Genomic DNA, 25,408 nt, shown 5'->3' on the forward strand with positions numbered 1-25,408 from the left:
TCTCACCCAGTACTTTTGCAGAGTGTTCTTCCTCTGTTTCTCTATCCACTCTCTAACCTCACTTTCCCTTAAAAAGGCATAATCTGATTGAAATGCTGGCCCACTGCAAACTAGAAAGACCATATAGAAGTTATTTGATTACCATGATATAATAAAATACAATAGCTTTGTAATATAGGTGTGAAGTTCACAAGTGATCTATCTCTGAATGTGGTTTCATGTTATGGCCAAGTAAAAAGCTTGCCATTGCCAAGAAGGGGGGGGTGGGCTCTTGCTCCTTCCTTTTCTCCCCCAAAACCCCCCCCAAACATGTGATTTCCCCCTCCTCCTCTGCGCTCATTTATTCACAAGATAAACTGGTTCAACTCACGTAACTCAGGCACAAATACTTAAATTTTTTTGCGAGGTTGGTTTTCTGCTATTTTTAGGGTTTTAAACCTGTTCACTATCTGACCAGATGATCAGAGAGTTGGGTAGATAATGAGCATGGGTGGATGGGAGGAAGGAACAGGCTCTCCCCGTCAGAGGCGGTGGCAAGCTGTTGATCCAGCTCAAGCCCTTTTGTGAAACCTTACACTGATGTTGTATGGTACAGCTGCTACGGCTGTCCGGTGGGATCCAAATTCTGCGTGCACTTGGTGTCATGTTTTACTCCACAGAAAGCTGAAGCGTCCCCTGGAAGTCAGATAACGTCATAAGCTGTCACACTTCAGTTTTCAAAAAATTGCTGCTTTCAGATATGCCTGAAAATTGTCAATTCCTTCGGTTTTAAGGCTATAAAACTGAATGTGCCAGTGCCAATGAAAGGGAAGTGATCAGATCTGTCCTTCTGCATGTATCTGTTTGCTTCTTCTTTTGCCTTTTATTTTTTAAGAATCCTGAGACATCCTCATTTGTCTAAATCCCCAAAATATTTTGTAAATTCTCCCTTCATGATCCATTAATTCGTTACCATGATGTTTTTGTTTTGAAGAAGTAGCTTCGTAGCAATCTATGCTGTACTTGGATTTGCACTTTTTTACTGACCACTGAAGAACTCTTCCTGTTTTCTTTATCCATCTGTTAAACGTGATCGGTTTTGGTTTTTTTTCCAAGTCATGTGGTTCTAAGCAAGTAGTATCATTGCGTGACTGAGTGAGCTGATAAATTGTCTTTAGAATTTAATTCAGGATGACTAAAACATTCCAGTTAGCTGGATGTGAGACACCAGATGAGCGGTACAAATGAAATTGATGTGTTGGGATGTAGGTAGTAAGCAGATAAGCAGTTGTTTTGAGTGTTGTTGCTTTGTATGTTTTTACTTTTTTTCTTTTTCATTATTTTGGAGGTGGGGTAGTCTGTGCTTTCATTCTGTGATCACTCTTTCCACATATTTGCTCTTTCACTGCTTTCATTGCTCTCTGCTTGACAGAATCTCTGTCACAAAAGCAGAAACCTGCTGAATATCAGAATTGTTTTCTTCTAAGTGCTAAAGGACAGGTTCAGGGCTTTATTACACTTGCTGTTTGCCTCTTTCTCTGGCACCACACTGGTGTAGTTGATATGTCAATGTCATGCTGCCCAGTGCCACGTATCTCCCTGCTGCTGTCATCCCGAGGAGGGGAGGAGGAGTGCATTTTCCTGATGGTGAATAGAAGGAGCGAGCAGTAGGCACGTGTAATGAGAATAGTCTGAGAGGTACTCTGGTATCAGCTAGGGACTAAGGCAGGCATTGGCTGCTTTCTCTCATAGAAAAATAGCTTAAGAGCAGCATTGAATATGGCTCAGAATTCCAGTCTTTCATACTCGTAACACTCAAGTTCTTACCTCAAAGCTGTGGGCACACCTTTTTGAAGCTGTTATGTAAGCAACAGGGAACAGGGGAGAAGAGAGAGGAGAAAAAAGAAATCCAAATTTCACAGGGATTATTCCTGTTATTTCCAGTGCCGGGAGATGATGTGTATTACTGTTGGTTTTGCACGACCTATGCCTCGCACCAGTGTGAGGAAGGAACTCCACCAAGTCCCAGTAATCTCTTCATTTAGATAACATAATAAAGAATGTGATGCAAGCACCAGCAAAAGACCAGCCGTTTGGATATATTAGTTCTCATGTTTGACTTCACCAGCCCAGCCCATTAAAAGGAGCAGCATACCTCTGTTACCATTATCCATTCTATAATATTTCCTAGTATACTGGCATCATAACTAGCAAAATGTAAACGAGTATTAATTCTGCAAACCCATTTTAGCCTTCTTTCCACTTCAGCCTTCTTTCAAACTCAGTGTAAAAACGATGAGGGTGAGGAGTACACTTGCTGTACAGAACCAAATTCAGGTTTCTGTTGTCATTATTTGCTAAGGAGAGGTGCTTAGGAGCAGACAACATATAGTTAGTTACATGACTGCTGTAGTTTGCATGTAATGTGTGGTCTGCTTAATTCTTTGTTTCATAAGAAACAATCTTACATGTAGATCAAGGTGAATTTCTTATTATCCTGTGTGGTTTTTTTTCTCCCCCTTCTTTGGCTAGTTAGGGAAGGCCAACACAAAGCTCAAGTAATCAAATCCAAGACCTCTTTCATTTGCCTGTTGTAATGATAGTTTAAAAGAATCTCAGAAGAAACCAAACATTAATCCAATTTGCAGGTACTGTGCATTGTAATCGCTGCCTGAAAACATGGAGAAATGACACTCTCCCAGTGTGTCTGATTATCTAATAAAGTCTTAATTCTAGGCTGTTTTAAAAAAATAATAATTTTTTTTTTGCTTCAGTGAATTTTCCATGAATTTCTTCTGTCATACTCATTTTAATAAGCATCACTGTACTCATTGTTTCTGACTTGTTTATCCTGATTAGTTTTAACTTGTTTATGGTGATATATGATTATTTGCCACATGGTAATGTTTCTGCTGCCTGAGTACACCACAAAAATAGCTTATACAAAGTGATACTATTTTTGCTCTGTATGAGCTAACAAATTCTGTTTTTAATTTTGGAACAAGTTATTTTTGTTGAAATCTGCTGGATGAAACTGAATTTTCATGATTCTTTCCTTAAATTACGATAATCCATTTATATCCAGTACTATAACTGCAGGAGTGATAAACTGAACTCAATCACTGTTGTCCAAAAATGTTTTATAAATGGATGAGTTTTTAGTTTTATTTGAGGGAAGGAGGTATTCTTCAGTGTTTGCAAATTCTATAAACATTCCCTGTTTTTGTCTCTAGAGGAAAGAATGGCGATAAATGATTAGTCCCTACCGAAGAGCCCTTCAAAACAAATACTATGGATTGTCTTCTAGATTCACCTAAAGCTTCATTGGCTATTCCAGAAGTCATAAACAGTGTGTTTCTAAACAACTCATACATATGTAAGCTTAAATAAAAACAGTTTTAGGCTTTCTAGATAGTGATTGGCTTCATAAATTACCTCTAATATGGTTCGGAAATTTCCATTTCTGGGGCCTGTGTTCTTGGAAAACAAACCAGGCAAACAACAACAACAGCAAGCAATTTATGTCATGGACCGTGAATACATAGTTCTCTATATCACATCCCTTAGTGCTAGGGGACGTCGGGTGGACCTTCCCTCCTGTTTGCTTTCCCCAAACCTATTGTGTGTACAGTTTTTTGCAAGGAGGGCAATACTGTTGGCTGTCCCATCATTTTTCTCCCAGTGACTCCAACAATACTTCCAGTCCATGCTCCAGCCTCCCTACCACCGGGCGGGGAGTCACCATCCAGGAAAGTTTGAGAGGAGGGACGTCACCTATGGTGCTGGGGCTGCTGCTTTGGCCGGTCTGGCCAGGTACCACCCTGTGCGATCAAAAGACAAATCAAAGGTTTTTCTCTTGCTCATTTGGGAAACCATGAGCTTCTTCAATCAACTGCATGCCAGCTAATTATGAGGTCTCGAGAAGTATTGGCAGCAGGGAGGTGAGGCAGTTTGGTTTTCGTTTTCCTGCTGTCGCTTTCTGGGATTGCATTAAGCGATTGTTACGGCAGGAATGCATTTGATGTGGAGGACGCCCATGCTGTACTCGCAAAAATCTAGTAGGGAAAAAAACATGACCTAGAAGCCATAGTGCTAGTCAGGACATCCATTAGGAAAGCCTTTGAAGATAGGAACTAAAGGTTAGAGAGTCTAAGTCTTTGATTGCAATTCTTTGTAGGGAGGACCTGAAGGCAGTAATAACACTGTAGTACACGATTCATAGGCTTGGAATGTCACCATGGCTTTAATAGCCCAAATAATCCCCTTTTCTTACATTCCCAGTTGAAGGTATGATTTATAGAGGAACTGTAATATGTCCCCTGTCCTTTCTCTTTGTTTTCAGCATTTAACAATGACCTAATTAATTCTTCAACATATATATTCATTTAACTTATTCTTCCTATTATTCCTTTTAAATAGCTGCTCCAGTGAGAACGTTGTAAAACAGATCTACTGCTGCAACAAATGCTTTGTCTATACTGTGCGGTTTTAACTTACCTAGTGCAAGAACAGCTTTTATCAGTGCAAATTGTGTTGTGGCAGCAGTGACCGTGTCTGTTTAGACCAGGGCAGCGATGCAAGTGACTCCAAGTGATGTGTGAGTACTTGTGTTGTCGGCACTGGGAATACCTGGATTCTATCGTTACTCTGTCATAGTCCTCCTGGTAACCTAAGGTACGAGTCATTCGGCCTTCCCTGCCTCTCGTCACCGTGTGTAAAAATGGGAATAATAACACTTCATTACACTAACCCTGAAATACCTGGAGGTACTTTGTTATTACAAGACTGGGGAAGGAGTCATATAATTAGATGTGTAGAAAAACACATTTGTAGAAAGACCAGATGCTTAGGCATACATGCAAATGGGAAGATAAAAAGCTTCTCTTCCTTCTCCCTCTAACATAATTTTCTTCAGATTGGAATAGTGCACTTTGTATGTTTACAGGGACAAAACTGAATTATCAGACCAAATCTAAGCCCTCCTAAAATATCAAAGCCTAGGTCATTATCTGAATGTGTAAGCTAAGCTAGGCTAAGCACAGCTGACCCTGGGCTTACAAGTCATGCATCTTCATTGCACACTGGCAGAAATCCTGAGTAATTTATTCGGTGGAGTGACATCCTTGTAAAACTCATGTAGATGAAAATAGAGCAGGATCCTCGTGTTGCTGCTGTTACATGAAGATTTGGCATCGCAGACATATTTTTAATACAAATGACCATGCAAACCAGGGAATGGCGCATATTTTTGATGAATGCTAGTTATTTAGCTCGGTCTCATTCCTTTTCTGTATACTGCAGAACGAAGTGTAATTCTGTCCTCACAGGAATAACTAGGTTTACTCCATGCTTAACCTCATAATTTCTGTGTGGTGTTGTCTTCAGATTCGCTGGAAACCCACTTGTCCAGATACGGTTGTGCATTCTTCTGATACTTAGTTAATTACAGACTGTAAGTTGAAGGAAGAATATTTTCGGTTTCAACATGGGAATTATTTTTTAGAGTTGCTTGGGATTAGTCTGAGGTTGTTTTTTAGTATTTTGCACTGCTGCTTTTTCCACTGCTTTCATTCCTCCATATTGCTTCTGTGCCACAAGCCATTGCCTGTAGTTCTGAGCAGTGTATTGCTGGAGTAAAATAATTGCACACGTATAACTATCAAAATATTTTTCCCTTTTGTGTGAATTGCCTTGACAGTAAGTTTTGAGAAGGCAGAATAAAAGTTGATTGTTCTATTTAGCGCACGAGGTCCAAGCACCAATTGTTCTATTTCTTTTGCTAGATGTATCAGCGCCAGAGGCTGGAAGAAAATTAGTGGATGCCTCTGTAGCAAACGGTGGCCTGGCACCACAAGGAAAGCAGAATGGGGCCGCACAAGTGACAGTGCAACGAAAGAGACTCCTTAAGGCTCCCACGTTGGCTGAACTTGACAGCTCAGATTCGGAGGTAAAACATCAGGACACAACTTCTTGTTTGTCAGAATTCAGTCTCGTTCCTTAATTTGCTGAACTGATCCGCTAAGAAGTGTCTGTGTAGATTGTAATGTGAATTCTCCATGAGTGTTTTGCCAGCCTGCAGAACTTCAAGAATATTAGATCAGACCTCAGAAATGAGAGTATTCTTTAAAAAACTTAAATGATGATTTTGTCTTTAATCCTAGTATATCCTTTTTTTTTTTTTTTTCATAAATGCCCAGTAGCTGTCCACAGTGCATATGCAGCAATTATGCTTTTGGGAATGATGCAGGCAAATGGTTTGCATCCTCCTGGCACCCATGCAGGAGCTGTCATTGAAGGCCTCAGATGTGAGCCCAGCCTCGTTGTCCCAGCTGTTAAGTAAAGAGCATCAGCTATGCCGGAGAGGTTGCAGTTCAGTGCAAATTCAGTGGGTTAATTTGTCATGTAGGCTTGGGAACTAACACCCAGCAAATGTTTCACAGATAGAGACAAGTAAATACCACTTTGATGGGGACACAATGTTGAATCCATTCTCTCTCAAAGGGAGAGTTAATGATTTTTAAAAACCATAAAACGGAGAATGGATTAAAAAAGCTCTATAGCTTAAAAGCCACATTATATATAGTCCTCGAGAAGCACCAGTATTATATCCTCAAGAAAGAGTTTTGTCTTCTGGACCAGTAATATTACTGCATTGGAACCTTTCTAAAAGTTAAGCTGTCTGGAAAGCACATTCAGGCAGGGTTTTGAATAAAGAGGCTAATTTTAGCTTGGGGAAGGCAGTCTTCCCTGACTCTTTCTCTCTGTTAAATCAGGAGGGTGGGGTTTCCTGACAGGGCGCTTACAAAGGCAACTAAGCTGAGAGATAGGAGGCTGGAGAGAAATAAATGTGGGGATAAATATATCTTCTTGCGTACTTTCTTTATCCATGAGAAGTTGGCCCTCTTTGTGTTAGGGGTTATCCTATGGGTGATTTGTATGGGTGCATAATTTGGTGCATCTATTCTGAAAGCCAAAGCGATTTGCATTCTGAAATCTCTCAGCAGTGTTTAAAATTACAATAGAGGCTATATGAGGTTTTGTTAATATTAATGAAGCTGGGCAGAATGCAGGAATATTGAGACTTGCCAATGAAAGAGTTGGATCTCGAACTTAGAGCTTCTCAGCTTGTAGGTCAGCGCATCCTGAAGCTAATGCAGCATGATGTTTCACGTGGAAAAATGAGCAGAAATCACTAAAAGAAAATTCTGTAAAGGGAAACATTAAGTGATTCTTGTAGGGGGGGGAAATAAAATATGTGACTATGGCTATTGATTAGGGAATACGGTGTAGGCAAGCAGAATCATAAGGAGTAAGCTTTGGGGCATACAGCAAAAGATAAATTGAAAAATAAATCAGCCACATCGAGCTGTCACAGAGAACAGATGCTGTATTGGTTTGAGTCAACAGAAGTAGCTGGTGAAGCAAGTAGGATGATTAAGATGCCCAGCAGAGTACTGGTTGGGTTTCAGGAACAGTACTAACGTGGTGTAAATAAACATACTGGAGGGATTTGGGGTGAAATCTTCCAAGCTTACAAAAGGGATGGGACATAGAACGTTTGATGAAAGTGAACTTTGCTCTGTAAAAATGTCTTTTTTGCTGATTTTTGCTTTGTATGTAACACACAGAAGAGTGTATGTGTTGTCCTGTTTGTCTTTAAGCTACTCAGGCACCTCTTTGCCTGCAATTTGAATTGGACTAAACCTATTTAGAGTTACTCACTGGGAGTTAAATTATGACTGTTATGCCCTAATTACAGGCTGCAAATACCTGCACTGCTGAGCTATGGACCTCCAAATGGGCTGAGATGCAGATGCATTTTTTTTCCTCTGCACCCCTTTGTTCTCTCAGCTGTATTGTGCTTCTGACTACACCCCAACACTGCATTGCCAGCCAGAGGTGAAAGAAAAGGTCTGATACAGCCCATAGGATACAGCCCTATGCCCATTTGCTGGCAAGGATGAATATTGTACAAACCCTTCCTACATTCTGTCGTTGCTTTTTTCTTCATTTCCACTAAAATCATGGTTTCGGATGGGAGCAGGGAGTGCCATATTGCCTGGTGTGGTTAAAAGAAGTAGAAATCTAATAGTAATTTTTAATACAGTTAGGAAAAGTATCTTCCTAATGAAACTACAGCAATCTGGACAAAAATTTTGTCAGTAACATAGACAGGTGTTTTAAGGTGATGCCTTTAAAGCTGCAGCTTTCTCAGGACACGAATGTTCTGATTGTTTACTTCTCTGTGGAGAAGTGCGCAATTCCAGATGGTGGGGTTATCTAACCTCACATGTAAAGTGTCTGATTGCCTACCATAATAGTCAACAGTTTCTGTATTGATGCGAAGAAGTTTGTAGGAAGGTTTGGCACAAGATTTGGTTCCTGCACAAGATTTCATTCTCCAAAAAAAAAACACGCTTTCCATGTCTGAGAAATCGTAGGGCAGTAATAGCACTTCCCTTGCATGTGTTTGTGCGCAGAAGTAATTAGAAATGACAGACTTGGAATACCTGTTGTCCAGGTAGGATACTGTGTCAAACAATGTACTTCTGGTTTCCATTCTCTCCGAAGTGCTGGCTGCTCTTCATTCATAGAAATAAGCAGCAGAGCAGCATGGTTATGGTTTTTGATTGACAGCTTTCCTAGTTCTTCATCTTAGCTTTTTAGCTTCTCCGGCAATGGAAAAGTAATGGATTTGACTTCTGGAGAGTGGATAGTTCAATGGTTCGCTTTGTACAGGGGTTATTCTCCTTCACAAAATGTAAATGTTTAACTTGAGACTTGTGAGCTCTGTTGGACCACATCCAGAGAACAGCGCATCCTGCAAGTTCTGCAGTGGTCTCTTAGGGCAACCATGTGGCGTGAAGCAGATATCTAGAAAGATCTCTGGATTCTGGAAGCCCAACAGCTGTTGTAATTAAATATGCTGTTCAGACTTTCTTACAGTCTTCCCATCTCAAATGCTTGGAAGGAGCACATTGGGTATGTTAAAGTGAATGTATTGTTTTGGGATCTGAGCTGGTTGGAGTCCCTTTGCAGAATATTGTTTTGAGGCAAGTGCATTCGAAGAGTATACATCACAGTATCCTTGCATACAGTGCCTACGTGTCCTTGGGATGAGCACAAAGTACAGATCACCTGGTGGGGATTTATAAGGGCCCCTGTCCTGTGATGCCTGGTGTCCATTGAAGTGACCCTGCCAGCTTTGCTTTTCTGACTTGCTGTTACCAAAGGCTGCACTTTCAGTTAGTGGGGGTTTTCCTGCCTGCAGTTCGTGTAACTAAAGAAATCCGTGAGAGAGAGGCTCAGCCGCGTGCTGGATATTAGAGCAGGTCCCTTGTTTGATCTGTAAATCTTGGCAATTTAAATGAATCTCCTCAGTTAAAAGCATTCACATTAGAGCTAAACAGCATTCACGATCAGTCCTTCAACTCTGTTCCTTTGGGAGGCTCCTGTGATGGTCTGTATCTTACTAGTATCTGGTGGCTGAAGACAGAGGTTTGGGGTGAAAGGATTTGTTAATTTTGGTGGCATAACGTGTTAGAAAGCTGAAAGATGTTAGCCTAAGCCTTTCATTCATCATGCAGGACTTGCTCTTGGCTGTTGTGATGAAACAAATAAGAGTTCTTTTAAATACAGAAGAAAGGAGAGAAATGCACCAAGATTAGGAATTAGAGAACAGCGCAGTGGAGATCAGATTAATTTCTCTGTATCTGAGCCACTTGTATGAGGACCTCTCATTCCTTTGAAGACCAGAGAAATCCAACTGCTGGTTCCTTACTAATGTGAGACATAAAGTTGGCTTAATGTATCTCCTGTAGTTGCAAATTAGCAATTGAGTACAATGAGCAGTTACTGGTGGAATAGTAACAGGTTACAGTGGATTCATGCACCTCTCTTTTGATCCTATTATTCCATGCAGTGCTTAAATACACTGAATTCCTATAATGTACCATTTATTCCAGTTTATGAAAAAGTCAAGCTTAGAAAGTTACGCAGTGCTGTGTAGAGTCAATGTTTAACTGAGGACTTCTTCTAAGGCTTTGAGTGATTTAACACCATAAAATACCTTTGATAGCTTGAGATTTCTGTGTGCTAAGGAGCAGTAAAAGAAGAAAAAACAATTTCTGAGGAATTCTATTTCTTTTTCTCTTTCCACCCAGGAGGAATCAGTGCATAAATCAACAAGTAGCAGCAGCATCTCCCCCTCACAAGTGGAAGACCCCTCTCAGGAAGGCACCAGCAGCAGAAAGAGTAAGTTTTGATTAGAGAGCTCAGTGGCTGCTTTTACACACTTCTGTTGCCCTTCTGTTACATGAATTTTGCTTGAAGTTTTTATTGGAAGCTGAAATTGAACATTACTGGAATAAATCTGTAAAGATGAACCCTAGAACCAGCTGAATAGATCAAATGTGATTACTGAGTGCAAGGCATTAGCCTATACTATATGTATATAGAATACTGTACCTGTACTGAAGATGATCTGGGTGTGTATGTGTCACTTGAGCCACCAGTAGTAGGAATTCTAGTAAATCAATGTTTGTTTTAAGTACTGAGCAATGTTATCCAACATTGTCCCTCTTCAGAGAACTAATTTTTTTATACCGGTTGAATCTTTAGCGCCTCCCAAGTTCTTGCCCATATCATCTACACCACAGCCAGAGAGACGGCAGCCACCTCAGAGACGACACTCCATTGAAAAGGAAACACCAACCAATGTGAGACAGTTTCTACCACCTTCAAAACAGAGCTCCAGATCACTTGTAAGTGGAGTGGGTGGTAGGAGAGAGAAAAAGAGGCATTCTAAGAGTATAATGAAAATTAAAACTTGGCTTCAGTGTGATTAGAACTTGACTCAAAGAAAACTCCTGAATTCAGAAACTACCTTGGCTACTAAAGACGTTTTGAAATCAAGATTTGAACTTTCTCTCTCTCTATCATTTTGATCCAAAATCCCGGGTATAGGTGCCTCAAAAAGTGTGTGCACTCTGATTAGGACTCTGGGTAACGCCATGTGCCTTGCTTTTATTTCAAAATATTACCAACACAGGCAAACTTCACCTTATTGATTTTCAATTTGAATAGAGATGACTCCAAAGCTCTGGATTATTATTTTTTTATGTTTCTTTTTCTTTTTTTTTTCTTTTTTTTTTAGCTGTTGATAGTATTTTAGTTAATGGCTGAATGAATGGAATGGTTTCTTTTCTTCCCATTCTAAGAACTTGTGTGGTTAATGTTTATACTTGTGAAAGTTCTTTCAGTAATCCAAATCAAGGTTTCTCTGTGTTGCTTTGTTGAAGTCACTGAGGCAAAAAGCTGTGTTACTACTTGAAAAGAAAGTACAGTACATTTGATCAATTAGCTTTAATTGAGAGCTGTTTTCCAACAGAGTATAAGCAGCAAAGGGTATGAAATCCTGGTTCTTTTATGCCGACATACTGATTAGTGCTTTGTAATTTCATGCAGGATATGTTCCTCGTCTCTTTTCCTACCAGCAGGGTTTTGAAGTATGCCCCATGAGGTGCTGGTGAATAGAGAAATCAATAAACACATCCTGGTTTTGAAGGGAAGGGAATATGCACTCACCCTGTCTTCTAGAGCAGTTGTATTAGTGGGTTTTGAAGAGTGTTCTTGTTGGCCCAAGCAATGGTGGCTGGGATCTGAACCTATTAATTAGTTGATGAAACTAAACTGTAACAAGAAAATAATCTCCAAATATTCCCACTACATGCTTCCTCCTCTTCATTTCAGAGGGTCTGCTGGATTTTCTTTATTATATCCTTCCACAAGAATGTAGTTTCTCATTCAAGGTGAAGTTCAATTTGTAGCATATCGATAAACACAAAACACAAGTAGACTTCTGCTGAAATGAACTCGGAGTGTAGCATGTTGCACCAGAACCAAGTTGGAAGGTTCCTCCACCATGTGTTCAAAGATGCTATCATATAAAGTGGATTGCTCTGTCATTGCTTGCTGCACTCACTATATGGGGAAGCACAGGGTTTATTTTCTGGCAGGTCCAAAGTCATTCACATACGTACTGTTTTAAGGCAGGAGGGAAGAAAGCATCTTATTATGGTGAGGTACTTGCTTCATCACATTTTTAATGTACCTAAATATGGTACATCATAATACTGATCTCATCTCATGTATTTGAGGGGATCATACAACTTAAAAATCTAATTTGTGAGGCTGTTATTTTAAATAGGTGAAACAAGTTCTTAATAGAAGCTTTTTGGCCACGTATGTGTTTTCTTGTATATACCTGTTTCTAGGCATATGTTTACTGACATATGCCTAGGATGATAATATCTGAAATAAAACCACTGAAGAAAATTTAATTCAGTTGTTCCACTCCTGCTTAAAAACATTAAAGGAAGAGGGAGGAAAAGGCTTTAGGTAAGTCAGGCAAATGTGGGAACAGATGGGAAAAATTTTTACTAGTTTCTTTTCTGCTTGATTTTTTTTTGATCTCTGAAGAACTGTCACCTAGCTTGGTTTTGGCTACAAAGCGAGAAAGAAGGGAAAGGAGTACTGAAATGATGTTCCTTTAATGAGAACCTATTTTATGTGATGCCTGGAGAGTAAATTCTTTAACTTGGCAATAGTGCCCTCTAGGGTGTGACAGACAACTCCCACAATACTTTTCTTTTTAGTTTTGGTAGATGGTTTCTGATATGGTGGCACTGTCCCAGTTACACGCGTTGGCTTGCTGCAGTTTTTCCTTCCCCGGAGGATGCCAGCTTCGTTCAGTGGCTGCGCCAGGTGCTGCCTACGTAACATTGCAGTTCCTTCACTGAACGCCTCGCAATACCTGCAGAATATTATTTACTTTTTATTTGACTTCACACTTCTTCGTCCCTTCCTCCAGGACTGATGGAGTTTCATTTCTTATCACCTGCTCCTGTGACTGCAGTTTCTCTTCAAGGTGAAAGAGGCCTCGTCAATAAATAGCTCTCAATACCAGTGAAAACAGGCAGGAGTTTTCTACTGTCTCTTAGCAGGATTAGCAAGAAACTGGTCTGTCTTGCATACTAACTATGGTTTTGTGAACTGGCATCTCATCAGACAGAAGGAGTTAGAGCTAAGTAGGTGGGGAAGGGAAACAAATTTGGAAAAATGCCAAATACCGTCCTACTGATATGTCACCCTACCAGTGCTGTGTGGACAGGCAGGGCAGCTCAGTGAGTTTCGGGGGGATTGCCCTGGTGGTGAGCTTACTGCAGTGAGCTTACTTGGTGCTTAATCAGTGAGATGAAGCCAGTGTCCTGAGATGTACATATGAATGTCTTTGTAGTTTGTTTGCTTTTTTTTTTTTTAATCATCATCATCATCATTATTATTCATGACCCAGAGGACCAAAGCTAATGATTTCATTTATACACAGCATTCGCTTCTCTGCTTCCTATCTATTGTTCAGGTTCCTAGGATAACGAGTTTATTTCCAAGGATGACTTTCAGACCACTTTTTTCAACTATGCAAACAGCTTCTCTGCTCAGCTCTCATCCCGTTGAAGCAGCCATGTGTGGGGTGGCAGGGGCTATGTACTATCTCTGTGAGAGAGCTTTTGCCAGCAGGTGGAAACCCGCAAAGGTTTGCCTCTTTTTGCTGGCTTTGGAAATCACCTTCACCAGCATGTTCCCTCTTAGGGGAGCACTTCCTAAGCTGTGGCAAGAATTAAAGCTTAGGCTGGGACATTGCACCTGATTGACGTTGATTTCAATGTGTGTAGGATATTTGTGTGTCTTCAATCACCTCACGGGGAAAAGAAATCAGTTCTGAAAGGACAGCAAACTAAAAATGCAACATCACAAGATTTATCAATGGGACAGACCTTAAATGTTACAGCACATGAAGATCCTGCAGCAAAAGCCCAGCAAAACTATTGTAATCCTTGGACTGTCGAAAAGAATAAGCTCTTGTGTTTCTAACAAGTTATACTATGTAGAATGGAAGGGCATTTGCAATCTGTTTTACTTGAAAACCTACATACAGTTTTGGTCCTCAGCACACTTATGTATCAGAGCTTGCAGAATAACTAATAGCTATGTACCAGGGAAGGCAAACTGACTAACAAGAAAAACTGATTCATTTACCCCTATGTAGAATCAAACGTGAATAATTTAAATTTATCCTTCTTTTTCTTGTCCCAACCGATAAGTCAGAGTGGGAAACCTTCTGCAGGAGAGTTTATAGTTGAGATATCCAGCTGAGCTTCTTAGAAACATTTAGTCTGCAACATCAGTGAGAGTTTAGAGTGCTTGATTAACCATTAATTGCAGAACTTAGAGGCCAATCTGGCACATGTTCATATTGCAATTTATTAGTGCAGCCCATTTGATCGCCTAGTGACATCTTCTAATGAGAAATTTTACAAGGAGTATATTAGTTTAAAAAAGCTAGTCATAAGGACCTATTAGGTGTGTGCATGCTGAGAATGACCTACAAAGCACTTTATTTCACATAATGGATATGTAATTCTTACTACCTGTTTTTCCTGAGTAAAAAAAGTTAGTTACACACATACACGTTAAGCTATTGTGGTGCATATAATGACTGCACAGTTGAAGTGTTAAGCCAATTCTCATAAAGATCACGGAAACTCCAAGTTTAAATTAGTGTTTTAAGTAAGATTTTTTCCTTTAAGAATACTGATTACCTTTAATATTGAAATAACTATTGAGTACAATTCAAGCCACAGTTTGTCTTTAGTATGTTCCGTTGTCTGTAAGTGTTGCAGAGAACTAAAGTTCTCTCGTTTGGAGCTGCCTAACTTGGGTGCAGATTATTGTTGAAGTTTGAGCAATAACTCCAAAGCATCGTTGTTTAATGAAGTTTAGTCAGTGCTTAGTGTAATTTTAGTTAATTTCAATGCCTTAGAGCGAGTGTTGAAACAAAAGATTTTCTTGTGTACTTATTTCTATTCCAAAAAGGGAAAAAAAAATCAAGCAGTTTTCTGAAATCAGCATAATATTTATCTTTCATTTAATGTTGCATTAACATTTTGTTGTCCTTGTGTAACCTCTGGAATTAAAACATTAGCATTTAAACTTGTGAACATTTTTCTATGTTTCCCCTGTTGCCTGCTAGCTATTTCTATTTGCCGAAGCAGTAATCATTTTTGATTGGTACGACAGCAGACCCACACTATTCCCCTAGTAGCTGCTCTACACCTATAGTAGATCTACAGCCTGTCTTCAAAGGAGCAATATTCACTGACATCATCGTCCTATAAATTAAAGGAGTGGGCGCTCATGAGTGGGAAGGAAGTGCCTTCAAGTAAGAAACCTATTTCTAAAGGACTTAAAGCTCTGATTGATCGAAAGCATTCAGTCCACCTTCATTCACTACAGACAGCTTCCCAGTCTCCCACGATGCAGAACTGAGGTCTTTTGCTGGCATTGTGTGCACCATGCTTTCCCACCCACTTCCTCTCCCGTCTCGCCCCGGCCCGCGGCCGTGCTTTCTCTGTAGCGAGGCAGTTGCTATGGGAAGGACCCCGAGTGAAATGCTGATAGCTGCCGGTTAGCTGGAAAGTTCCTCCTAACGAACACAAGTCATTTAGTTTGGCCGGGCTGTGTTACACCTCAGAGCAAATTGCGGTTGCTTTTGACATAGTTTGTTCTTTCAAGAAAACTAGCGATTATATGCCCCAAAGATTCAGCTGGCAAATCTAACAAAGTTAACTCAATTCTAGTCTTTTGTGGGGTACCTTAAACAGAGTGAAGTTTCTTTGTGTTCCCTTTCTAGATAGGTAAGACAACAGTTTTTAAAAATGTGGTGGTTCCTAAATGCTAATGTTTGCCAGGTCTGCAACGTAGAAAAAATTTCTTTTTAATCCAATGGAAAGACAGAACAGAACTCTGAATACAAGCAAATCGAGAAATGCACAATTAATCTGAATCATGGCTTCAATTTATAAATTAGATCTCCAGACTGTCAGCCGCGTCTTTGTACTTGCAGGAGAAATTTCCTTCCTTTATTCAGACAGCATTAGATGTCATTGTCATTGCCACACAGTAGCCCCTCTGGGCTGACTGAAAAGGTTCACCAAGCATAAAGCGATGGGAATTCCCACAGAGGTTTCTGTCTTTCTGTTGGAACTGTATAATCAACTACAGGGCTGGATTACAAATTGGGTTGGTGCTTTTTATTCTCTGGTACCAAATTCAGGCGTTCTCTACTCAATATTCTCCAGCATGCTGTAATACAGAATATACGGAAATTTTGCAGATGGGACATTTGTGATCGTTGGGTTGTTATTCTCTGTTTGATTCTCTTCCGTCAGTAATTCAACACTGGGTAACCAGTTCTCATGCTTTATGTTTGAAGATTATTCTATAAAGCCTAACTTGCTGTTGTTACTTTCTGGGGGCAGAGAGGAGAGCCTTTCTGCCTGAGTTGCCTCGACTTTTTGTAGTTCTGCTCATGTGAGCGCCAAGATGTGGTACCACTGAATAAAAAATTCTGCTAGAATGGGCAACTAACAACTTTCCTTGGCCACTCTGGGCACCACAAAGTCTCGAGCAAATTGTGGGTCTTCACGAATACTTAAAAGTAATACCATGGGCCAAATTCTTTTTCTTTTCAAATTATAAACCTGAAGATTGATTTGTCAAAATAATCTTCATAATAAAAGACAAATGGAGAGAGAAGGGTCAAGTGGCTTGAGGAGGAAAAACAAAGAAAACTGTCATTGTTGTGAGGGCTGAACATCAGACCAACTAGATCACACTCGAGGAGTCTCAAACAGTTTGAAACTCGTGTGATGCCCACGAATGAGCCAGTGCTATTCCAGTTTAAAGGGAGAAACCCTCTGTTTCTGGAGTTACTAACCAGGTGGTTGGTTGTCTAAGTTGAAATTTGGAAGAAGCAATGTGGCTTTGAATTCATATGTTTTTTTGGCTTCCAGGAGGAGTTCTGTTACCCGGTGGAATGTCTGGCTCTGACGGTGGAGGAAGTCATGCACATCCGTCAGGTGCTGGTGAAGGCAGAGCTGGAAAAGTACCAGCAATATAAAGATGTCTACACCGCTCTCAAAAAAGGAAAGGTATGGCTGAGTCTGTGGAGATGCCCTATCTTATTGAGGGAGGTTGGTCCCACAAGCCTCTGCTTTACATGTTCCAGCTGATAGAAAGCTGGGAGTCAAAAGTCAAAGCTTGCTAGTTAGATCCATTTGCTTCTTACCCTGTACTGGAGAAAAGTTGGTATCCACCAATATATAATGTATAACATATGGGTCAGCTTCCTTGAGTTATGTACAGAAACATCAAAACTTTTCATGGAAATACCTAATTTGTTTATATCTTCTACAAAAATGCAGCAGTTTTTGCAATAATCAGACCACATCTTTAAGTGCGTATTTAAACTTCACTAAGGTGTTTTCTGCCTCCATGTCTTCTGCAGTATTACTTTAAAGCACACTAGAGAACTGCAAGTATGTAAAAGCCAAAACAATCCTAAATATAAGTCCCAAATCTGATTTCTTTCCAACTTTTCTGCAAAGCAGTTTCAGTAAAATTCTTGTAAATTGGCCAGTGTCTCTCTTCTTGTACCTGGATATTAATACTTCACAAATGGAGTTCCCTTTTAAATACAGTCTCCTACAGCTTTCAGTCTGGCATATACTGATTTCTGTCTCTGAACGGTTGGTTTTGTGGTGTTGTGGTTTTTTTTTCCACCAAAGAAAAAAAAAGGGATCCAGTCTTTGGATTCCAGTATGTCATCTGCTGTTTGACAGAAAACCCTTTTCTTTGTTCAATGCCTTTTTTTCATATAAATGGCCTTGTGATCCCTACCTCCTTTGACTAAACTAAACATATGGGACTATAAAACCAGTTTTTCTCAAGTACAATAGCTATAATAGCTCATTCCTGGAATTTCTCTAGTTTTCAATAACATGGGATCGGAAGAAAATCATCAGATCTTATCACAGGCAACTACCTAATATTCCAGAACCTGATATGAATGGTTAGGAACAATTTCCAGCCCAGATTTATTCATGGCTGAATTTATCCCCATTTGTTCCTGTGTCCTTCAGTTATAATAGTTACTGTTGTTACTTTTACTGTCCTGTTTTGTTTTGATTTGGTTTGGTTCTACCTTTCATATAGCACTGATATAAACACCGCTGAGGGAGTAGTAAAGTAAGTTAATAATTAACTGCCAAGTATTTAATTTAGATAGGAAATTAAAAGAGTATTTCTAAATATATGAAGTTACAAATCTGGACTCAACCCTGCAGGCCCCATGTTGGGCACCAAAACGGACTGGTGTGGTTTAGCCCAGCAGGCAGCTCAGCACCACGTAGCCTCTCGCTCACTCTCCCCTGGTGGGACAGGGGGGAGAATTGGAAAGGTAAAAGTGTGGGAACTCATGGGCTGAGATAAATGCAGTTCAGGTAAAGCAAAAGCTTTACACACAAGCAAAGCAAGACCAGGAATTCATTTCCTATTTCCCATCGGCAGGGAGGTGTTCAGCCACTCCCAGGAAAGCTCATCACACCTAATGGTTTCTTGGGAAGACAAACTCCCAGTGTCCCCCCTTCCTCCTCCTTTACCCCAGCTGTTACTGCTGAGCATGACCCCACACGGTGTGGGACGTCCCCAGGGCCAGCTGCCCTGTCGCCTGCTGTGTCGCCCCCAGCCCCTGGCGTACCCCCAGCCTGGTCGCTGGCAGGACATGACAAGCAGGAAGGTCCTTGGCTCCGTGCGAGCGCTGCTCTGCAGCAACTGAAACATCCCTGTGTTATCACCACTATTGTCATCAAAAATACAAAACACAGCATTGTGTGAGCCTCTGTGAAGAAAAAAAAAAAAAAAACAAAAAATGGCTCTGTCCCAGCCAAAACCATGACACTTTTCAATATCCTCTTGGAAATATGGACCACAGAATTGGATGTAGTATTGCAACTCTGGTCTCAACTGATGGCAACTGTTGGATAAGGTCATCGTTGTGTGGGATTTTGTCTAACGTTGTGAACTCTCTGTTCTTCTTTTAGCTCTGCTTTTGCTGTCGAACAAGAAGGTTTTCTTTCTTTACCTGGTCTTACACTTGTCAGTTCTGTAAGAGGTAAATATTTAATATCTGTTAATAAACAAGTACCATTTCAGAGTGAAAAATATGGGTTCGTACCTTAGATATCCCCAAATGTTTCTGCTGCACACTGCTGATTGTTTTCATTTCTATAACAGTGAAAGTTTAAAAACAAACCAGCAAAAAAGTATACTAAAACAGATCTTTCCTAAGTGTCAGTCTCGCTTCTTTGGACTGAAACTCTCGGCCAAAAGTGAAAGAAACGTGAATTTTTGAACAGTAAGACAATAAGTCTGAAGATCTACGGAATCACTGATTTATTGCATCAGTTACCAAAGGATGTTTCTTTAGAGGAAAAACAGTTAGTTCCTTTTCTTCCTTTTTTTTTTTTTTTTTGTAGGTGTAGTTCTTTGGAAGCTTTAAAAATAAAAATGTTTGTTTAAGGGGTTGGGATATTTATCCATTTTTCTTTATTTAAATAAAGTTTTGCCCAATTAAATGATTCATGCTTTCATTTTCTTATGCAGGCCTGTATGCTCACAGTGCTGCAAAAAAGTAAGTAAACAAATTCGTGGCTTGCTTGTTTCTGAAAAGCTCTAATCTTTGGTAATAATACTGCATGTTCCTTCTGCTGTTCTCAACAGATGCGATTGCCATCAAAGCCATACTCTACTCTCCCCATTTTCTCACTGGGACCTTCTACCTTGCAAAGAGGAGAAAGTTTTATGAGGCCAGAGAAACCCTCCACCAGTCACCACCGATCACTGCGGAGCATGCCCAGGTGAGGAACAACCTTAGCTCATAGGTGTGTATTGAAAGAGCTTACGAAGTCTTTCATCTTGAGTTATAAATCACTAAGAAGATACTGTCTGCTTGTTTGGTAGTTTTAAATGTTTCTAATGCTTTTAGTAACCTTTTGGAAGCGTTCTGAAATCCATGTTTCTCCATTTACTTCTTTGACTACCAGAAATAACAATATTAACAGTGTGTCTTAAAACTTTTTCACACTACAGGTGAAAAACAACATGACACGGGGACAACTGTTGTTTCCGTAGTACCTCTGGGACTTTATAGCTTAGAAGAGGAGGCTCAGGGTGGAATCTCATCAGTGCCTATAAATACCTGGAGGGAGAGTGCAAAGAAAGAGGGCAGAGAAAGGCTCTTTTCAGCAGTGTGGGTGGCCGAGCACTGGCACAGGCTGCCCAGAGAGGCCGTGGGGTCTCCTCATGGAGACCTTCAGAAGCCACCTGGACGTGGTGCTGGGCACCCTGCTCTGGGTGGCCCTGCTGGGGCAGGGGGCTGGGGCAGGGGGCCTCCAGAGGGACCTGACAGCCTCAGCTGTGCTGGGGTTCTGCAAATAAATCCTCAGCATTTCTTTTTCTGGTATGAATAGACTCTCAGGAAATAAATCTTGCAGGCTAGAATTACCAAATTTAATGTTATCTTGCACAGATAGATCCTCTAGCCGCTAATTTTTTTCACTTTGATGTTACCAAATTGTCCGTTGATTTTATCTTATACGCAGGTAGTTGCCAAAGTTATCCAAGAAATTAAATAGAAATGAAATGCTCCTTTTTAAAGTAATATAAAGTATAAATGCTCTGCATAAATCACTAGTGTTATGATGCTGTGTCAGATTAGCCAAGCACATCATCTGGTTTTAGTTGCTAGTAAGACTGTTCTTGCCAAGGTAAACTTTACACATACCTCCAGTTAGTGACCCTACAATCTTGCTGAACCAGGCCAATGCCGTCCTCTGTAGTGTTTGCTTTCCTGGTGTCGTTTTTGGGATAGGAAAAAGGATAACTGGAGTCAAGACCATTCTGTCTTGCTGTTTCCTGAAGGCATCCCTGGGTGCCCACTGCCATGCTGCTAAACAGTGAGAGGAGTCCTGATCTTTTCCCTTTCAGGTTGGCGTCAAGGTCCAAATCCGTGGATAAGTCCAGTGAAGAGCTGCAGTTTCCCAAAGAATTAATGGAGGACTGGAGCACGATGGAGGTGTGCGTGGACTGCAAGAAGTTTATTTCAGAAATCATCAATTCAAGCCGGCGCAGCCTCTCTCTGGCCAACAAGCGAGCCAGGTTAAAAAGGAAAACGCAGTCCTTCTACATGTCCTCGCCAGGAACCTCTGAATACTGCCCCTCTGAAAGAACTATCAATGAGATCTGAGCCTTGTGCCTTTTGCTTTGCTTTTGTCTTCATGAGGTCACCATCCATAAGAAAGGTCACGAAAACTGGATTCTCATTCCGTTGCTTCGTTTCACTCGACAGGCTTGAATTTGCATTAGATCACAGGATTTCCTACTCCAATGCTTTCCAGAGACACAGAAGGCTGTTTTTATCTGTACAGAATGGGATGCAATGGGTCAGCGCTGGAAGAAAATCAGTAGTTTGAAATTGTTGCCTCTTTTGTATGTGTGCATTGAAACTAGAAAGCTTTTTCTTGCTTTCAGTCCTCTTTTTTTTTTTAACCATTCTTCGAATCATTTTTCAGGAGATGAGCTCAAACATGTTTGATGGAGAACCAAATCTAACAAAGTGTCAGTGTTAGCACGGTAGCAAACAGTAAGTCATATCGGCATTACCAGGCTAGTAATGCTCACATCCTAGATTAAAAAACAAGGAGTCAATTCGCACACCAGGCACCTAGCGTGAGCGGCGGTGGTCCAGTCGGTCTTTCTTTGAACCATTTCTGTTGCTCTGAGATCAGGGTCCAGCCCGGGACTTCCCAGTGTCTGTGTACCGGGGCAAAATACGTGACGGCTGTCGGCCCGTGTGGCAGCCTGAGCTGCTGTCCTTCTTAAGCCTTAGTGTTCTTCTGAGTGTCTCCTGAGCAGGTTTTAGTAGTTCACTTTCTATCTCGAATGTACGATGATGATTACTAGTAAATTTTAGTAGCAGACAGTTGTACAGCGCGTGGGGAGGACATAAGGGAGGCTTCTCATTTTGACTGGAAACCTGTAAAGTTGTTCTCGTGGTTCCTCAGAGGAGAGGGTGGGTAAAGGTGTACATTTGTATCATAGGGGAGCGCGCAAATACTGCTATCGTTATGTCTGACAGCATATCCACTGGTAACCCCATTTTTTCTGGGGTTTATAACTTGGCTGTAAAAATTAGGATTCTGCTGAAATTTGGGACGGTGCTGTCTCAGATTGGGAGCAGTCTCTCTGTTCCCCCCCATCCCTTTTTTTCTTTCTTTTTCCCTTTTTAGTTTGCTCACAAAAGAATGCTAGACTAGTTGGTTAGAAGTTCCAGCGATGGTACACTGTTAACTGACATCACATGCTTTTTTTGCACTTTTTTTTTTTTGTTCCAAGTACTTTTTTTTTTTTTAAATGCAGGCGTAGCCAGAGTTTAGTCTATAATTTAGGGCCAGACCGTTTTGGTATTTCAAAACAAGCTAATATAGCCGAGTTATTAATACTTGAAAATCAACTACTGTAACTTTTTCATAAATTTTTTAATACCCTGAGGCGTATTTAATATCTATATAGCAGTGTATTATAGAGTGACATAGCAGAAAAAAAGTTTCAGATCTATTTATTAACATTTCTATACTAAGGATTAATGAGAGATACCTCAGAACTGCTCCAAAGTAGCTGGGACCGGATTTAACCTGACGTGATTTTAATGGTGCATTCACCAAAACAAATCCTCCCGTCCAAGTCTGGTGCGTTTGGAAGCCCGGGGGGAGGCAGCCCTGGGGTGGCCCCGTGCCGTGGTGCGGGCAGCTCGGCTCCACTTTCACCGCAGGTCGCTGCTGCTGCCCAGGGGAAGACGACTCCCCCTTCCCCTTCCCCTTCCCCTTCCCCTTCCCCTTCCCCTTCCCCTTCCCCTTCCCCTTCCCCTTCCCCTTCCCCTTCCCCTTCCCCTTCCCCTTCCCCTTCCCCTGTCGGTCTGTTCGCATGTAACGCTGCAGCCTTCGGAGCAGCCACTCGTATATATTCAAGGTGATTCGAAAAGCACAGGCAGAAGTCTCCTTCAGCCTTCCCAGAGATTCATCCCTCCTTTTTTTTCTTTAAATGGAAAACGAGGATTTTGCATATGCAGAGCTGATGGAAATAACGTTTTAACATCTTTCTGACCCAAACCAAACAGGAAAAGCAGGGCCAGAGCTAGCTCTCCCTCTTCGGCTGCCCCATCTGTGTAAGGTCAGGTGTCAGGGCCTTTTTGGGGTACCTCTGGAAGCGTTTTGCATGTTAAAGCACCCGGAGTGTTGGCGTGGGGGGGTAAGGACGTAGGATTGCAGGGACTGCTCGGAAGGGCCCTGCTGCTGCTGGAAGGCTCGCCTGATCTCAGCCACATCAGCACTTTTTCTCATTTCTGTGCCAAAACCAGGCCTCGGGATCGCTGCGTCGTGCGTCAGGAGAACTAGGCTGAAAGAAAGGCGTGAAGTCTCACGCTGAGCTCCCCCTCTCGTCGCCGGTTTGATTTTCTCCTGCGGGCGCCCTGCCCACGTGCTGCAGTCGCTCTGACTCTCTGCTCCCCGTCCTCTTCCTCGGCATCTTCAAGCCGCTTAGCCGCAGTCTGCCCAGCAGCTCGTCTTCCCCTTTGAGACGGACGTAGGGCATCGCAGAGCTGGCAGCAGCAAGGACCGAGAAATCCCGAGCGATCCCCCGGGACGTGCCAAGGCCCCTCCGCCTCGGCAGCGCCGTGGGGCAGCGGCTGAGCCTCCGGCCAGCTTCGCAGGGGGTAGCGTGGAGGGGGGAGCTCATTTCCTACGCTGCCTGCATCTCTGCGGAGAGAGAGGGCTGGTCGTAGCTTTCCGCCTCGCTGCTTGCTCTGGCATCCCCGGTCCCCTCCCGTCGCTCGCCTGCGAGCCCCGCGGCGCTGCCCTGCACGTCCCGGCCCTGCTCTGAGCTTCGCGGCAGCGTCAGGATGAAAGCGGAAGCCTGTAAATAGGTGTAATGTATTTATTAATATTTAGGGAGTCTCCATCAATCATGCAGTGGGAACTGACCTTCCCGTGATGTTTTAAAAAGAAAACGAGTCCTATTTATATGTGTTGGCTGTTACCTTTATTAGAGTTAACGCTTTCAGCCCCTCAAGGCAGTTTGCTCTCCATAGGCATTTTAGAGTGAATTATTGCTGAAAGGAAGGTGGGACCAGCACAGTGAGCTCCCTTCCGGGAATTTTTACAATCTCGTTATTTTTCTAGCTTCGTTAATATGCCCACAGCCTGTTTAGATGGACCGTGGGAGACCCAAGGAGTTAAAAATGCCGCGGGCAGCGTCGGTCTTGTTTCATCTATGACCCTGGTTGTGGAGGATTCAAACCCAGCTGTGCCTCGCTGCTGCGATGGAGGGAGCGAGCAGAGCCTTGCTGCAGCTCTCACACGTACAGAACCTGAAGTTGCAAATGTTCATGGTGACATTATTGCTTATGGGGTTTGTTGGCTGGTTTTTTTTTTTTCCTCCCTTTTCCCGTTATTTCTGTTATACTGGGAGGGGTGTTACTGGGCGAAAATAAAATGCCTTTCCATTATACAGCCTTTGTCTGTGTTAATTATTCATGTGGAAGCAAATGTAAAATTTCTATCAGCTTGCCTTTTTTTTTTTTTTTTTTTCATGCTTTTGTGGGTTTGTAAAGATCGGTCAGCTGGTTCTTCTGGCACAGGTTTGTTAACGAAAATGATTGAACAGCAGCCGAGCACTGGCTGGGCTGCACGAAGGGAAGGAAGCACTCGTAGAATAGCAATAAAGCTGCTTATGTAACCCGGCGGCGTGCTGAGCGTGCAGTCATCATTTCCAGCCCAGTGCTGTAACCCAGGTCTTGTTACTTCAAACACTGAAGGGGGCAGCTGAGGAGCGCCCACTTTTCCTGCGCGCAGCACAGGCTTTGAGACATCTCCAGCTCTCGCCTTTGAGAGAAAAATGCTGGGAATCGCTTGGAGAGGGTGGTTTTTTTTTTTTGTTAGGTTGCTTGCTTTTATTTTGTTTCTAAGCCAGAAGCGGGGAGAACGTTTTTAATCAGAGCCATGATGTTGTTCCCTCTTCTCTTTCAAGCGTTCCCTCTGTCTCCCGGGCAAGTTCAGCATCAGCGTTCACCATTGGCCACTGGCTGCACGCTGTAGAGTTTAAAACTAATTCAAAAGCTCCGGCTTTCATCTCACGATTGCTGTCTCCGTGCTTGACCTCCACCAGCACTGCGTACATCTTCTAGGACCGCCTTCCTCAGGCTCACCTCCGCGGCACTGACGCCACACAGGCACGAGGGACTGCTGCTGCAGCCTCATGCTCTGGTGCTACAGCATATGGGTTCTGTGAATGTTAGCAAAACATTTTGTGGTACTTCCGTGTTGCTAACTTGGAGCTGCTCTAGTTTTTTTTTTTGTTTTTTTTTTGTATCTGTGTATATATCTTAAGGTAAATCTGGAAATGTTTACGAATATTG

The 25,408-nt window shown here is 41.8% G+C and overlaps 1 protein-coding gene and 1 long non-coding RNA gene across 2 annotated transcripts in view; one reads left to right on the forward strand and one right to left on the reverse strand.

Moving 5' to 3' along the window:
• SPIRE1 (spire type actin nucleation factor 1) overlaps window positions 1-24,495 on the forward strand; it is a 129,719-nt gene extending 105,224 nt beyond the window's left edge. Inside the window, exons 9-16 of the mRNA XM_040549962.1 lie at window positions 5,763-5,926; window positions 10,143-10,233; window positions 10,600-10,742; window positions 16,893-17,030; window positions 18,981-19,051; window positions 19,543-19,570; window positions 19,660-19,796; window positions 20,926-24,495. Coding sequence (XP_040405896.1) covers window positions 5,763-5,926; window positions 10,143-10,233; window positions 10,600-10,742; window positions 16,893-17,030; window positions 18,981-19,051; window positions 19,543-19,570; window positions 19,660-19,796; window positions 20,926-21,184 — 1,031 coding nt within the window. The 3' untranslated portion in view covers window positions 21,185-24,495. The remainder of the gene's footprint in view (window positions 1-5,762; window positions 5,927-10,142; window positions 10,234-10,599; window positions 10,743-16,892; window positions 17,031-18,980; window positions 19,052-19,542; window positions 19,571-19,659; window positions 19,797-20,925) is intronic.
• Window positions 3,481-4,745, reverse strand: LOC121066455. The gene is made up of 2 exons (XR_005817785.1): window positions 4,477-4,745; window positions 3,481-3,800 (listed from the first exon to the last, which is right to left on the reverse strand). It is a non-coding gene; the product is annotated as an uncharacterized LOC121066455 (long non-coding RNA).
• Window positions 24,496-25,408: the final 913 nt, after the last annotated feature.

This window comes from Cygnus olor, chromosome 2 (genome assembly GCF_009769625.2).
Source record: "Cygnus olor isolate bCygOlo1 chromosome 2, bCygOlo1.pri.v2, whole genome shotgun sequence".
Taxonomy (NCBI): Eukaryota; Metazoa; Chordata; class Aves; order Anseriformes; family Anatidae; genus Cygnus; species Cygnus olor.